Below are 17,140 nucleotides of genomic sequence, written 5' to 3' on the forward strand. Positions count from 1 at the left end.
AGTGAGCTGAGGAGTGGTCAGTCTTGCTCGAGGTAGTAAGGGGAATGTCGTCACAATTTCCCATCCAAGGATGCGTCATAAATATGTTACAATAAATATGCTAGGAATTTGTTCTCAGTTTTATTGCTTATCTTTTATGATATTGTTTGAGCAGCAATTTGAACTTGACAAAATAAAATAAACAAAAATATTTGAAAGAACACTTACAACTTTGTAAAATTAGTATATTTTTTATGACTGTCATAGGAAAAAGATGCCTACAAGGGGTGGGAAATTTTCATTTACAACTTTCTGTGGAAGGTACATACATTTTTTTAGAATTTTTCTTATAACATGTGAATATACATCCATATCTTCCTCTTTCCATTGATGAGTTTTTTTTAGTTTTTCTTTTAAATTGGCCATCCTTAAATTTAGCCCGGTCATGGGTGTACATACTATGCATTAGCATATATTAGCCCAGACTGTGACGATTAAATTTATCATTTTTTCAAAATGAATTTTTTAATAAACTCTTTTATTTATCATAATAATGCTTAAATATTATTTTGTGACTAGAACATACAAAAAATATAAATATAATCTATGGTAATTAACCCTTAAACGCTGAAGTGGTAAAAAAATAAAAGTCTCCCGTGTGCCGGAGGTGTTTCAGAGTGAGCGCGGAAGCGGAAAAATTTTTTTTTTTCAAAAAATCACAGCGCGCTTATTTTTCAAGATTAAGAGTTCATTTTTGGCTCCTTTTTTTGTCATTGGCTGAAGTTTAGTATGCAACCATCAGAAATGAAAAAAATTATCATTATCGTATATAAATAATGCGATATATAATAGCGCAAAAACGAAATTTCATATATAATTGTATTCAAATCACACTGTGCGCAAAACAGTTAAAGGTAACAAGTTACTTTTTTTTTTCGTTGTAATGTACACTAAATTACAATCATTTTGGTATATAACACATTGTAAAATGATAAAAGCAACACAGAGAAAATATTATCACAAAATAATGAATGAATTCGTAACGCGCGGACGTAAACAAATATTTTATTAAAAAATTCACCATAAATCTAAATATTGTCCTAGAGACTTCCAATTTCTTTCAAAATGAAGACAAATGATTGAATATTACTGTACTGTAAGAGTATTAGCTTACAAATGCAGTTTTCGACCATATCTGACAAGTTAAATTGGACCGAATGTCGAATTTTTTTTATATATATTTTTTTATATGCAATTATTTCGGAAATAAGAAAAGCTACAACCTTCAAATATTTTTTGATTTATTCTACATGAAATTGCGCACATTTTCATATATAGAACTCTATGAAATGCCTAATATGAAATGGAGCAAATATTCCGAGAATGGGATGTACGCATTTCGGAGATTTGTGGCGGAGAATCCGCGCGCGGAGGGAAGGAAAGTTTTTTTTTTAAATTCACCATAAATCTAAATATTGTGCTAGAGACATCGAATTTGTTTCAAGATGAAGAAAAAATGACTGAATAAATTACTAGACTGTAGGAGTTTTAGCTTACAAAATTGCGTTTTTCGACCATTTGCGGTAGAGTCAAGTTGACAGAAACGTTTGTTTTTTTATTTATCGTGATTTATATGCAAATATTTAAAAAATGAGAAAAGATACAACCTTTAATTATTTATTGTTGTATTCTACATGGAATTGTGCACATTTTCATATATAAAACTTTATGTAACGGCTAATTTAAAATGGTTCAAACATTACCACAATCGCACGTATGATTTTTTCGGAAGAGTTACCGCGCGGACATGAAGAAAATTTTATTTTTTTCATAAATTCACCATAAATCGAAATATTGTGCTAGAGACTTCCAATTTGTTACAAAATGAAGGTAAATGCTTGAATATTACTAGAGTATAAGCGTTTTAGCTAACAATTGCGTTTTTCAACCATTTTGGTAGAGTCCAAGTTGACCGAAGGTTGAAAATTTGTCACTTATTTTTTATATGAAAATATTTCAAATTTGATAAAAGCTACAACCATGGGTTGTTTTTAGTTGTATTGTGCATGAAATTGCGCACATTTTCATATATAAAACTTTATGTAACGGCTAATTTAAAATGGTGCAAACATTACCACAATCGCATGTATGATATTTTTCGGAAGAGTTACCGCGCGGACGTAAGGAAAAAGTTTTTTCATAAATTCACCATAAATCAAAATATTGTGCTAGAGACTTCAAATTAGTTGCAAAATTAAGGTAAATGATTGAATATTACTAAAATATAAGATTTTTAGCTTACAATTGCGTTTTTTTACCATTTCGGTAGAGTCAAAGTTGACCGAAGGTTGACATTTTGGCACTTATCGTTATTTATATGAAAATATCTCAAAACTGATAAAAGCTACAATCATGAGATTTTTTTTGTTGTATTCTACATAAAATTGCGCACATTTTCATATATAATACTCCATGTAACGGCTAATTTAAAATGGTACAAAAATTATGTCAAAGTGACGAAATAATTTCAGAGATGTGTCACAGATACTTTTTAGTGCAGCAAGAAAGAAATTCGTGCTTGCGCGCCTGCGTAACGATTGTAAACAAAACAACACCTTGATCCATGAACTCCAAGCATCCCCCAAGGCGCGTGATTCAAGTTTTTGGCTGGTAGGCCTAAAAGTATTTTTCCGCGAATTTTTAAAAAAACTTTTGTATGTCGACGTAAAATACGTCAAGTCGGCACCTGAGAGACAAAAAATGTCGACGTAAAATACGTCCAGTCGGCAGTAAAGGGTTAAGGCTGATTCTAGTCTTAACCAGGATTTTATGGGCCCAATTGTTGGTCCAGCATTTTTGCTAGTTCAACACCCTGTTGGTCCCAATGTTCCTGGACTATTGTAATTGTACTGTACCTGAAATTCTAGACCTAGGACCTGCACATCTACAAAATCATCATACAAAAAACATGACAAAAATCAACTCAAATCTACATTTAGCACATTTTCATACCTGTAAATTAACAAGTTGGGCTTCTTTTGCTACAGTCTGGACTTTCTGAGCTAAATGATTGGTCCGGTGAGCTAACAGCATATCTTGAGTTTTACGGTCAAACAGCTGATTTAAAGGAGGTGCAACTGTAGCTATGTACCTCTCACCAAGCCAAACCACAGAAGCTGTCAGTGTTATGCAAGGAATCTAAAAAAAAAAAGGGTTACAGTAAAATTACAACTTTATACTATGCAAATGTTCTTTCTGCATGTTTAAACTGAAAAAGAATGGCCTTACTTTATATAAAAAATGAATTTTTATAATAAAGCACTTACTTTATATAAAAAATGAATTTTTATAATAAAGCAAAGTTTCAATTATACTTACCCAGTAATTATATTGCTGAGAATTTAACTCACCTGGCAATTATAATTCAGAAATTCACGAGTCACGCTAATTTTTCTGTTTTATTTTGGCTGGGTAACAATGCCCTGCCTACTTTTGAGGAAAAAGAGGAACAACTTGGCAAAGAGCTCAGTTTGTTATATGCCCGTAAAAGGGATTTTGACGAAGGAAAAATCTATTTCTGGGCAAGGGCCCGTGTCGCTTTGTGAAATATCCCTTCAGTTCATATTTCTAAGGTAAATAATGCTAACATTATCAGAGAAAAATAAAAGAGGGGGATGTCAGAGTATCCTGACTCGCTCACCCTAAATAAAAAGAGGGTGTCGGTATGGTACTGGGGCGAGTGATACCACTACCACGGACCTCTTGTCATTTAGACCTCTCCTCCACCAAAATCCCCCCTGCTAGAGAGAGCTGGTACACAGCCCGCGCCAGCAACTACTACTACTTACTCCCCCACGCTAACACCAGCGCCTCTAGTGGCCATCCTTGACGTTAGAAAAACAAGCTTGGGCACAAGGGTGGGAGAGAAAACAGGGGGGGATTTCACTGGGCGACACGGGCCCTTGCCCAGAAATAGATTTTTCCTTCATCAAAATCCCTTTTCTGGGCTCAGCCTGTGTCGCTTTGTGAAACAGTATCAGAGAATTAGCCACAAGCTTGGAGAAAAGGTAACATTTAAGAGGTAATAAGAAAACACAAAAGTATAAAATATAAGTATAATCTAGCTTAAATGTATACAAAGTTATCATATAGAGTCTTAAACTAATGCATAGTGACTTATGTTAGCCTTAAATTACGTAATAGGACTTAATAATGTACTTATTGCTAACTTATGATAACTTAAAACTAGAATAATATAATATATACACAAGTGAGTAACCCTAGCATAAAAATAAGGGAAACATCACGATATAGCCTTTTGGCAGCTAAGGCTCAAAGAGGGTCGAGCCTGGTGGCAGGATCACAGGAAAAATGTTAGTGAGGCAGGTAGAAAGGAGATCTGGATCTATGACTAAACTACTAAGACAGTGTCAGGAGAAACTGTGTTTCCCGCTGCCACTGCCGGATATTTAAGAGATTCCAAGGATTTCAGGTAGTGACGTCTGAAAACTGTCGGCGACTTCCAGCCTGTATATTTCTTTAGGCCATCGAAATTCATATGTTGGAAATAATTAATTGAGGTGGCTACTGCCCTGATGTCATGGGCTTTAGGGAATGAATCAGGGCTGGCTTATTTGATAAAATACAGAATTTGTTGCCTAATTCCCTTTAAGGAGATGGTACCACCTTTTTCCCTTATGAATAGGGGACCTGAGGACCTAGAAGATGTCCTGGACAGATAGGCTCGTAAGGTCGTCACTGGACATAGAGAAGGGTCTTGAGGAAGAGGGAGGATCTTCCAAGGAGCCCACCTCATTAAGGGGTCCTCATTTTTGGCCAAAAAACTACAATCTGGGGATAGCAGAACTTCTCCTGAAGGAAGAAATTCAACATGGCCAGAGTCTCTGGAGAGAGCCGACAGTTCAGATATCCTGGCTCCTTAAGCCAGGCTGAGCAGGAATAATGTTTTCCTTAAGAGTGGTATATAGTCACATGAATCGTTGTCAGTATCTGAAGCCAGTTTGAGAACATCATTTAAGAACCATGAGACTGAGCTAGGTCTCTTTGATGGTCTGAGCCTAGCACAGGCTTTAGGAATAGACGAAAAATAAGAGTCTGTTAAGTCTATCTAAAAGCCAAACTGGAATATCTTCTTTAAGGCTGACTTATTAGTTGTAATAGTACTAGCTGCTAGACCTTTTTCAAATAAGGATCTGAAGAAGGATATAGCTAGATTAGTAGTCATGGTTCGAGAATCCATTTCCTTCAGGAAATTTGCTAGTTTTTTAACTGCTGCGTCATACTGACGCAACGCTGATTCTCTTTTATCCGATTCTAAGAAAAGGATATTCTGAGGATCAATATGTGCATCTCTTTTAGCCGCGAACTTCATGAAGTCCATAAAGTTAGGGTTTTGAGAATTCCTGAGGAAGCGAACACAGTCCTCATTTGTACTGATTGAGACAGTTTGGGATTGGGAATCCTTTGAGGCCGGAGACCCAATTCCAGAAGAAGAGGGAACCAATTGCTCTTGGGCCAGTCCGGGGCTACTAGAGCAACTTGTCCCTTGAAAGACCTGAGCTTGTTCAGGGCTTTCAACAGAAGATTCACTGGAGGAAAGATGTATATCTCCTTCCACTGACTCCAATCTATGGACATGGCGTCTGTGGCATAAGCCAGAGGGTCCAGGTTGGGGGCCACATAGCACGGGAGCTTGTGGTTCGATTGTGATGCGAAAAGATCCACCTGGAGGCCTGGGACCTTTTGGCATATCCACTGGAATGAGCGCCTGTCCAGAGACCACTCCGATTCTAGAGGAACTGAGCGAGACAGGGCGTCTGCTATCACGTTCCTTACTCCCGCTAGATGAGTGGAGGATAGATGCCATTTGTACTTGGCTGCTAGTGAGAAAATGGCTATCATGACATGGTTCACATGACTTGATTTGGATCCTCCTCTGTTGATGCAGTGTACTACTACTGCACTGTCCAAAACCAGCTTGATGTGGGATTTCTTGGCTGGTAGAAGCCTCTTCAATGTGAGGAATACTGCCATAACTTTTAATACATTTATGTGAAGCCGGCAGAACTGAGGTGACTAAGTCCCTTGTGCTTTCTTGAACTGGGAGTATCCTCCCCACCCACTTAGAGAAGCGTCCGTGTGGATAACCAACGCCGGAGGGGGAAATTGAAGAGGGACCGATTTGGACAGGTTCTTGGAGTCGTTTGCGGAGAATCGACGGGATGGTTGACAACTTGTCCCGAGATTTGTTGTTCGCTCTTGAACGCCAAACTCGGTTTATATCCTTCAATTTTGCTTTCAACAGAACATCTGTAACCGATGCAAACTGGAGAGAGCCTAGGATTCTTTCCTGGTTTCTCCTTGATGTCAGTTTGCATTTGAGGAATTGCCTTGTTGCTTTGGCTATTTCTTTCCTTTTGACCACCGGAATTGACAGAGTGTGGGAATTCAGATCCCATTGAATGCCAAGCCATTGAAAGCAAGATTCCGGCACTAGCCTGGACTTGGCTTTGTTTATTTGGAACCCCAGATGTTCCAGAAACTGCATTACTTTTCTTGTGGCTTTGAGGCATTCTTTGACGGTTGTTGCCCAAATGAGCCAATCGTCCAGATACGCTACTACCCTTATCCCTTGGGATCTTAGTTGTTGCACTACTGATTCCGCTATCTTCGTGAACACCCTGGGGGCTAAGTTCAACCCGAAGGGCATCACTTTGAAGGAGAATGCCTGGCTTCCCAGTCTGAAGCCTAGGTACGGGCAGAAGTGTCTTGCAACTGGGATATGATAGTATGCGTCTGTAAGATCGATAGAGGTGGTGACGGCCCCACGGGGAAGTAAGGTCCGCACCTGCGAGATAGTCAGCATTTTGAACTTGTCGCAACGAATGAATAAGTTTAGACAGGACAAGTCTAAGATTATTCTTCGTTTGGTTGAGCCTTTCTTTGGCACGCTGAACAAGCGCCCTTGAAACTTTAAATGTTTGACTCTTCATACTACCCCTTTCTGAAGGAGTCCCTGTGCATGCTCCGTCAATTCCTTTGTTGGTTCTTGAAGGAAGGTCTTGGATGGAGGGGGACCTTTGTTCCAGCTCCATCCCAGCCCTTTGGACACAATGCTCTGTGCCCAACTGCTGAACCCCCATCTGTGACGATAGAGAAACAGCCTCCCTCCTACCTGAGGGTTCTCACTGACCTGGGGCAGGGCGTGATCCACGTCCTCCCCGGAAGTGTTTGCCCCTGCTAGGTGCCCTTCCGCCACCTCACTGGCGAAATGTACCTCTAGCCCTACTTCCTCTTCCAAACCTATTAAAGGCTTGGAACGCCTGGCCTTCAAAAACTGGATTGAAGGCCAGAGATACTGCGTATGAGGTCGAGGGCTGGTTTTGCGAAGTCAGTAGAAGTATTGGCTGGGATTGGTTCTTCGATGTTGATGGTTGAACCACCTGGGACATAGGTACGGCTTGTACCATTTGTTGTTGCTGAGCAGCCTGGAAAGGTGGAAACTTTCTAGGCTTTTTCAGCTTCTTTGAAGCCGAAGGAGTAGGATCAGGCTTCCTCTTAGAAGAGAGTCCCCAGCGGACTTTAAGGCTCTGATTAAGCTTTGTTGCTTCGTGCTGGACCTCATTCACTACCGTTTCCAGAAAGAGGTCAGCACCCCAGATGGACGACGCAAGCAGCTTGTTTGGCTCATGACGGATCGTGGCCTCCTGCAGTACATGTTTTCTGCAGTTGCGTCTTGCCATAACAAAGTTGTACAGATCACACTGAACGGTGTGTGTCTGTGCTTTAGCTAGTAGTTTAAACAGAGGTTCCGTCCCGTATGTTACCGCAGCAACCTCTGTCATCACTAGGGCATTAAGAGTCCTCCCTAACCTAGTCCTAGCATCAAATTCTGCTTGGATCAGGTTATCCGACAGCCTAGGAAGTCTCTCTCCAAATTGTGCGATTGCACAATCTGGTTTGAGCTTTCCAACTGTAAAGGTAGCCGGTAGATCTGCCCAAAGGTCTTCGGACCCTGGAAGGAGAAGAGATGTAGGCTCTGTCTCCCTAAGCTGGGGTATAGGCTCGTCTTTCATGGCGGCCTGTAGGGTTAACTCAGCTAGCTTTGTGGTGAAGGGGATGGGCGTTCCCTTCTCTGCCACAAAGATGGTGAATGGGCTTTTGAAAGCTTGAAGTTTGGTATTAACACAGTCCCAATCTTCTAAGCTTCTGATCCACTCCCTTTGGGCTTGATCCCGGCTATAGATGACCGTTTCTTTTGGGATCCTATCCTCCCTTCTCATTGCCGTCTCTGTCAGACGAGCATAGCCCATGAAGGGTGGTTGGAGATTGGCGGGGTGGAACTCGAAGTCTTCTATTCTTCGAGTACCACAATCCGGCAAAGTCAACATGCCGTCCTTAAAGGGGGCATAAGCTGCAACCCTCCATGGATTGTTCGCCGTGAAGGAAGGAAGGGATTCATAGTCTGGCATGGGTTGTACTACCATACCTGACTGTGGGAGAACTGCTGCGGGATTCTCCCTGAGGCCCGCCATCAGATTCTCCTGATTTGTCAGTCGCTCTGAAATACTCCGGATCGACTGACCAGACTCCTCGAACGAGGTGGAGATGCGAGAGAACATCTGATCAAACCTGTCGTTAACTAAGTTACCGACCAGATTTCCCATTTGCTGCATTATATTCGCAGTAAATGCCTCTGTGTCGAAGGGACTAGGGTCCCTGATAGACATGGGAGTCTTGGGACGTGCTCCAGTGGACGTTGAAGGCTCGGGCTCTGTAGAGGCCCGGGCCTTATCCTTAGAGGACTTGCCTCTTGACCCTTTAGAGCGTGAAGTCGAAGAAGACTTCGATTTCTCTGCTCCGGGGTGGTGAGCCGGAGACTTATGAGACGTGGAAGACGTGGTCTTCTTAGAAGACGTCCTCTCTAGGGTCCTCACTTCTCACTTCCCTTTCACTTTAGGGATTGCTGAAGTGGATACCGACCTGACCGGAACATCGGATTCCGAAAAACCTTGGAAGGAAGAATAAGAGTGAATAGGGGAAGATGATCAAGACAAGCCCAAGGGAAGCCCTTGAACCCCCAACAAACCTACTTCAACTAACAAGTTACCTTGCTCACCTACTGCTATTAGCTCTACGTTCAGGTCCAGGGTAGCCACTTCTTCGGCGATCTCCGGGTTGCCCTGGGACGCCAGCGCCTGCGCCACCTGCTGCTGAATGGCGGCGATGCATGGAGCCGCCGCTGCTGGGTCGACGTATCCAGTCGATTTCCCGCCCGGGAAGAGGCGGACAGCCATACTCTTGTCCAGGATGTACGGCTGCCCCTTGGACACGTTTTTCCCGAACCCGCCGACCCAGGCCCTCAGAGTAGCCGATGCGGCGTCCTTCACGGCGGCAGCCTGGATGAGAGGGTCATTGTAATCCTTACAATGAAGCCCCAAAGTTATACGATTAAGTATCTAAAACTAAATAATATTTATATCTCTTATCAGGTTGCTTGAATAACCAGTTATAAGCACAATACTCCGGTAAATACTTACTCCGGAGGAAAACTGATCAACCAGATCGTAGCAGATGGAGCAGGCTTCGTGATGCCATACCACCATGTCACCATGGCAGATGGCACAGGGGGCGTGAGTCTGGCAGACCTCGTGGCCACAGGGGTCCTGCAATATGGCATTGCAGCCAAGTTCTTGACAGTTGGTAGCCTGTAAGTGAACAGATACATGAGTATCGACAGTTACTAACAGGACTAGCCCGTTAAGAGATATAATACTCCGCTGCATGCCGGAGTAAAAAATTTTGGGCATTAGCCCTCTCCTGTTCTCCTGTAGAGATAAGTCCGTAAGACCTGGTACACTAGTCAGATAGTTCCCGGACACCGGAGTAAGGAGTTTCACCAAACTAGCCAACAGTCTATACACCGGGGTGAGGAGTACAAGGACGGCGGAGGAACATGAGAGGGTTAATCCCGATAACAAAAGTAGGCGGAGCTTAGCTCCTCCGTATAAAAATTTCGCAGGCAGGAGGAGAACCCGGATGGTGAGCAGGCACTCCGCCGGTCTAGCGTAATAGATAGCATAATGAAAACACAAATGTAATAAAATAACAATATATATATACAGAAGCATGTAAAGGGCTACTCTCCGTCACCCCCAAGAGCTGGCGAAGCCAGTGAGCCCGCCGCTGGCGCAGTGGGTATGCCGGGGGTGACCGGGGTAGGAGAGAGCTGAGGAGGGACCCGAGGAAGGCCAAGTACGATCGGGCGAGGTGGCCAACCCAGCCCGAGCGCACAAGGGCCCCGCCCCTGGAACCCAGGAAAAGAACGGTAAGAAGAGCCAGATTCAGGAACCCCCCCATGTGACTCCTGTATCCTCTCTGGGGGGAGAGGAAGAGAGGAGGAGAGCCCAGTTGGTTGCCGTGGTAACCGTGAGCGAGCAAGACCTGCCTCCCCCCCGGTAGGGGGAGGGAAGCAAGAAGGGGGGACTGAGTTAGTGGCTCATGGCGATCATCTGGCCCACCGCGAACGTGGTAGGACCACGCGGACGGAAAGACCAGGCGAATTGAGATAGCCTAGGCTAGCCCAAACCGTCTTTAACATGCAACATAATAAATAAAACATCGTATCAGATAGAAAGGAAGGGAATCAAAAGAGAAAGAGAAAGAAGTGTTCTAGAGAAGCTAGGCTAAACTACCTGGAAGGTAGGAAGCCCAACTACTCGGGAGCTGGCCTCTGCCGATACGTAGGAACGGAGGGCGACGGCCAGGGAGGTAGGACTAAAGAAAGAAATATAACCCCACATGCCTAACAGACCTAGACAAAGGCACATGCATGCATGAACACTGAGCTAAGACATAAAGGCATAAGATTCCCAAGATACAATGCCATAAAAAATAAATATAAATACCAATAGCGCACCTTGCACCACATGTAAAATCAATCATAAATACTGCACAGTCTTAGCTACAACGGTATGGAAGACCGAAGAAGCTAGAATGAAAAACACGAGGCGAGCTGGTCAGGCGAGCCTTACCAAGACGCAGGAGGTACCGTTATAATACCTAAAAAACGGTTAAAAACGGGCCCTGTCTGGTTAAATTTACGTGTAACTCTTAGGCAGTACTTAACTTAGCTGCAGCGATGGCTTGGAGTTCCATAATGATGAGTAGAATCCAAATGGAAAGCACAAAACACGAGAGAGAAAAAAGCACATGCGGGCAAGGTGTCGCTAACGGAAAGGATGTCCACTAGAGGCGCTGGTGTTAGCGTGGGGGAGTAAGTAGTAGTAGTTGCTTGCGCGGGCTGTGTACCAGCTCTCTCTAGCAGGGGGATTTTGGTGGAGGAGAGGTCTAAATGACAAGAGGTAGTGGTATCACTCGCCCCAGTACCATACCGACACCCTCTTTTTATTTAGGGTGAGCAAGTCAGGATACTCTGACATTCCCCTCTTTTATTTTTCTCTGGTAATGTTAGCATTATTTACCTTAGAAATATGAACTGAAGGGATATTTCACAAAGCGACACGGGCTGAGCCCTGAAATGCAAAATAATCAATATTTGAAGGTTTTTTGGAAGAAAAATGCAATAAGAATGCAGTTTACAGAGTTTTCAATGCACCCAAAGCATTATAAGTAAGGTTTTCTTAGGATTTTTGACAATGTTCCGGCTTACAATGATTTTCGGTTTACGACGCGTCTCAAAAACGGAACCCCATCATAACCCGGGGACTGCCTGTATTAGAGAGTCATGAAAATTTAAATGAAAAAAGTGCGGGGGGGGGGGGGGGGGGGGGGGGGGGAGGGGGGGGGGGGGGGGGGGGGGGGGGGGGATAAGCACACACACAACAACTACTGCTTGGGAAGATTGAGAAAGTATCATGGATCAGTCAGATATACTCGCATTCTCCACCAATGGCACAAGTGAGAGTTGACTCCCAATAGCCCAGGTATAAGCCAATCCACTTGCTGGGAGTTCTGCTCCTAACTCATGGAGACTGATTCCCCACTTCAAACATATTGGTGGGCTTCCAGACAAAAGCCAGGAGTCCCATCCCAAAACACCAGCTTCCCCTGGATTGCAATGGGCTGATCTCAGATGGTTCTGCCCTCCACATAGCAATGGGAAAATCACATCACTATCTCTTAGGTTCAAACCATATCGGGTGGCGGCTCAACCGCCACAACTCCCACCAATAGCTTCGAATGCGAAACCCTTCCAAAGTACGATCCCTTCTTAGAATCACCAATGCAGTAAAATTTTACAAAAGATGGAAAACTCCACAAAATTAGTCCAAATATATAAGAGACTGCCTCAAACCCGGGAACAGATTCCTGGGGTTCAGGAGCCCCCTTACCACATCAAGGCAGTCTCACATTGAGAGGTTGGATCTACAGGACCCAATTATATGTCCATATTCCTGACAGTAAAAACACCTCCTGGGTCTCAGCACATACTGTTTCACTTTATATCTGTACCATGCTGCTTTAATAAAATTTGGTAATTTAGATTAATTGAAAGTTAATAATAACTGTGGCATAGGAGACCATGCCCCGTTTACTTTTTTTTCCACCTTCAATATCCCCTGATCTTTAAGCTCATCTTGCAGTTCTTCTTCAGCATGAATCATAAGATGAGAGGCATGTATAATTCCTTTGGTATGATTTAAGGTACCATGTGGTTTACATTCACTTTGAACTCCTCCCAGTAACTCAGAGATTTCAATTTCTCACCTTTTCTTAGGATCTAGTCTTTATCAAAAGTTTATTTCTACCATGTGGCAATATCTTAAGTTCCATCCAAAAGCATTTTACAACCCTGTGTACTTCAAAAATATTTATAACTTCATCCTCAAAGGCAATACAGAGTTAGATATTTATGAAATTCATTAGGTACACATCCTCCAGATCCTTCTAAGGATTTTTTCCACATAAATTATTTCTCCCTTGACAGGGAGTGCATGGTCCCAGTGTAACAACACTGGATTGAAGAGTCCTTCCCATATCTGGTTCTGTTCATTGGTCATCAGGATTTTTGGGTTTCAAGTTCCTCATAGAAAAATAAACAGCAGATTTATCTAGGTTGTCCCCGTACCCACCACAGAGCCACATTTAGAGAGTAATTCCCTTATTGGGGCACCCTAGGGGCCCAAACAAGATATACAACCCACATCGCATACCTTGGGATCATCAGTCCATCGAGATCGGACCCAGCACTGAGAACAGGGTTTGACATAAAAGTTTCCCCTTGCTCAACCAGTTCTACGGGTGGAGAGGCATGCTGTCCTACTCCACCCTCCTTCAAATCCAGAGAGTAGTTAGAGCGTGTCCAAATTCATGCTAAGGTCATCAACAAAATCCATCCTGACTGAGGAAGAAGAGAAATAGTGAAAATAGGAGGAGGTGATACAGAGTACCAAGATTAGTCAAGATGCTCTGAATTTACCTTAGTGACATGGCAGTACCTATCAGAGTGAAGAAATCACCCCACCACCATTGGCCAATTCTTCATTGCACCACGCAAGCCCCCCTACTACAGCAAAGTTCTGTAGTAGGAAGCTTACAGCTATGTAATTGCTTGGTAAGTCACTTCAATAAAATAAAAAACTTCCTCACTAATGTGAATATTGTAGGTTAGATATGGGGTGCAATCTGTAATGAATACCAAATCTTACAGATGATATCACAAGAATGCTAAGGATAAAAAAATATACATGAAGTAAGACTTGCAATGACCAAAATGTATTAGAAGAGTGAATGGAGGAAAGATGAAAATGGAGAAATACGTAGTGGAAGATGGGCAGGTCTTATAATTAAGGGGAACAAAATTTCTGTTACCTTGGATATAAACTGGCTGAAAGGAATTCATAAAAAAGAACAACAGCCTGAATAAAATCAAACAAGATATAGTTAGACTACTGGTATATAAGAATCTCCTACTGTGTACTAGAAAAAACAAAAAGTTTATGACAAGTACATAAGATCTATACCTCAATGTGCAATAGAAAGTGTGACAACAAAATTAACATTTATGTCCATACTGTAGCAGGAAGATTGTATTATGAAAGACAGGAAGCAGAGAGATATGGTGTCTAACAGCTGGAAAAGAGACTAAGATCTCACAGAGTGAGATGGTTTGGAAATACAAGAAAAACAGTAGATATGAAAAGAAGAGAACAAAATCCCATAAAAGGTCCAAGAATTCATGGAAAAAGAGGACAGATTTAAGAGCTTGACCTGAAGAGAATTCAGGCACAAAAGGCACAGAAAGAGAAGAATGGAGAGAGAACTCACTTAAATGATGAGAACTGATGCCCATAATTATCAAAATACATATTGAAAATATTCTTGTTTAATGTAACAGCTTCAAAATAAGGTAAACATCAAGACAATCGTTGCAGTTTAGGCTCATCCAGGAAATCCTTTTCAGAGATCATTAAATACCTCAGGCAATGATATAAATATATTATATATATATATATATATATATATATATATATATATATATATAATATACATATATATATATAATATATATATATATATATATATATATATATATATATATATACGGCAGGCGGCCCGCGGTTAACGGCGCAATCACTCAACGGCGAATCGGTTTTACGGCGGTTGTCAAAAATATTCATTAAAAAAATAAGGCATTTTAAAGGTATCTTTACAGCACAAATTTCAGTTAACAGCGCCGCTAGCGCCGTTGTCTAACGAGTCCATACATTTGTAGAAATGCCGTTCAGACCATAAAGGTTATGCAAATTATTATTACAAATTTTGTGGAGAGTTTATTACGTAGGTATTAGGGTAAAATATATGCCTCTGACGCTGTTCTATGCCGAAAATATCAAGTTACATAAGTGCAAATTTAGCTATGGATGTGTCGATTCATAAATGTTCATGCTTTTGTTTAAAATGTGTATGAAAATGTATTACGTGAAAGGCATTTTTATTTCTGCACAGAAATATGATACAAAGGCAGCTTTTGAAACTGCCCTTCACGTTATCAAATACGATATTTTTTCATGTTCTTTCTTGTAAGCCGCCGCCTGCCGCTCTTCCGAGAATATCGATTTTAAAAAAGTGCAAATTAGCGATCGATGTGTCGATTTTATAAATGTTTATGCTTTTATGTTTAAAATGTGTATGAAAATGTATTACGAATAGGGTATTTTTATTTCTATGCAGAAATATAATAAACAGGCAGCTTTTGAAACTCCCCTTCAAGTTATCAAACGTTGTTTTTTTTCAAGTTCGTTCTTGTATGCCGCCGACTGCCGCTCTTCCGAAAATATCGAGTTACACAAGTGCAAATTTAGCTATGGATGTGTCGATTCATAAATTTTCATGCTTTTGTTTAAAATGTGTATGAAAATGTATTACGTGAAAGGCATTTTTATTTCTGTACAGAAATATGATACAAAGGCATCTTTTGAAACTGCCCTTCACGTTATCAAATACGATATTTTTCATGTTCTTTCTTGTAAGCCGCCGCCTGCCGCTCTTCCGAAAATATCGATTTAAAAAAAGTGCAAATTAGCGATCGATGTCGATTTTATAAATGTTTATGCTTTTATGTTTAAAATGTGTATGAAAATGTATTACGAATAGGGTATTTTTATTTCTGTGCAGAAATATGATAAACAGGCAGCTTTTGAAACTCCTCTTCAAGTTATCAACTACGTTGTTTTTTTTCAAGTTCGTTCTTGTATGCCGCCGTCTGCAGCTCTTCCGAAAATATCGAGATAAAAAGAGTGCAAATTTAGCGATCGATGTGTCGATTTTTTAAATGTTTATGCTTTTTATGTTTAAAATGTGTATGAAAATATATTACGTAAAGGTATTTTCATTTTTGTACAGAAATACGATACAAATTAAGGCAGCCTTTGTAACTACGCTCCACGTTGTCAGGGGATGTTTTTTTCATGTTCGTTCTTGTCCACCAGTTCCGAAAAATGCATTGTGTTATTTTATTAATTATGCATCTTTTCCAAAAATCCTTTAAAAAGTTATACATTATTTCACTGTATCCAAGAATATTGTATGTATTCTCATATTATTGTATTTTAAAATACTACGGCAAACTTAAGCCCGTATTCCGCGGAGCGGCCAATGTTGTGGTTTGAAATCAGCTGATGAATACGAGTTTGTTTCACCATAACGCAATTCTGAGCGAATGCTCTTGCTTCTAGTTAGCATAAACGAATATCTATATACTTGACTTATATGAGACAAAGTTATTTTTCCTTATACAGCGTGTTTTTAGGTGGAAATATTTTTTGAATATGTCTCGTTGTGAATGTGAACTACTACTTTTTTCGTTAACAGATTACGTTGGCGGCATGTTTATTGCGTAAAAAATTACGTGATTCCGTTCGCAATACGTAATCCTTTATATCATCGTAATACGAACTTTACGTTATTTATCTTATATCGGCGTGAAACCAACAGTAAAATGTGTTCTTTCAAGCACAGTAGTTTTGATTAAAATGATTTTATCCCAATTTTATCTACAGTTGTGTGTGATGGCAGACGTTTACTGCAGTTTTATCCTTGTTGCCGATGTACGATAATAGTCATTAGCAGCTTGAACAGTTTTCTCAGCTTCAGTTATAACTAGGTTTAAATTTAACGGTATATTTCCCGGTTGATCTTTAATCTATATTGATCTCTGATCTATAGCGAATAAAGTTATTACATTAAGATATCTCAGTTCTATTCTATACATAACGCCATTTATAACAAATACGGCAATGTTGCACTGTAGTACAATGATCGAAATACAAGCCAAACAGATGTTATCCAGTTCGGTTGTACTTAGAAAAAAAAAAAAAGTCGTTTCTCGTTCGGTTGTTCATGGCTGTACACGTTCACGCAACGAGTATAACGTTAAAACCACACTTTCATCATTCTCTTTTGCTGTTATTGAACTTATGTAACTAGAAGATGGATAAAGTTAGGCCATTGTAATTTGATCTCTCATAAAATCGGAATATCGTAAGACTAATGATCATAGCCTGAACACTACACCTACCTGTACACTGTATAAACTTTATTATATCTTTACAAACTCTAGACACCCACAAGTACTGTACAGTAAATTCTATAGTACTATACTGCATAAATATAATTT

At 40.9% G+C, this 17,140-nt stretch overlaps 1 protein-coding gene across 3 annotated transcripts in view; it reads right to left on the reverse strand.

Annotated features, from left to right (window-relative positions):
* The window catches only part of LOC135217351 (WASH complex subunit 4-like), a 953,363-nt gene that overhangs the window by 569,750 nt on the left and 366,473 nt on the right, over positions 1 to 17,140 (reverse strand). For all 3 annotated transcript variants that reach the window (XM_064253202.1, XM_064253195.1, XM_064253186.1), the window contains one exon: positions 2,992 to 3,177. In XM_064253202.1, the coding sequence (XP_064109272.1) occupies positions 2,992 to 3,177 (186 nt within the window). The remainder of the gene's footprint in view (positions 1 to 2,991; positions 3,178 to 17,140) is intronic.

Source organism: Macrobrachium nipponense, chromosome 19 (assembly GCF_015104395.2).
Source record: "Macrobrachium nipponense isolate FS-2020 chromosome 19, ASM1510439v2, whole genome shotgun sequence".
NCBI classification, from domain to species: domain Eukaryota; kingdom Metazoa; phylum Arthropoda; class Malacostraca; order Decapoda; family Palaemonidae; genus Macrobrachium; species Macrobrachium nipponense.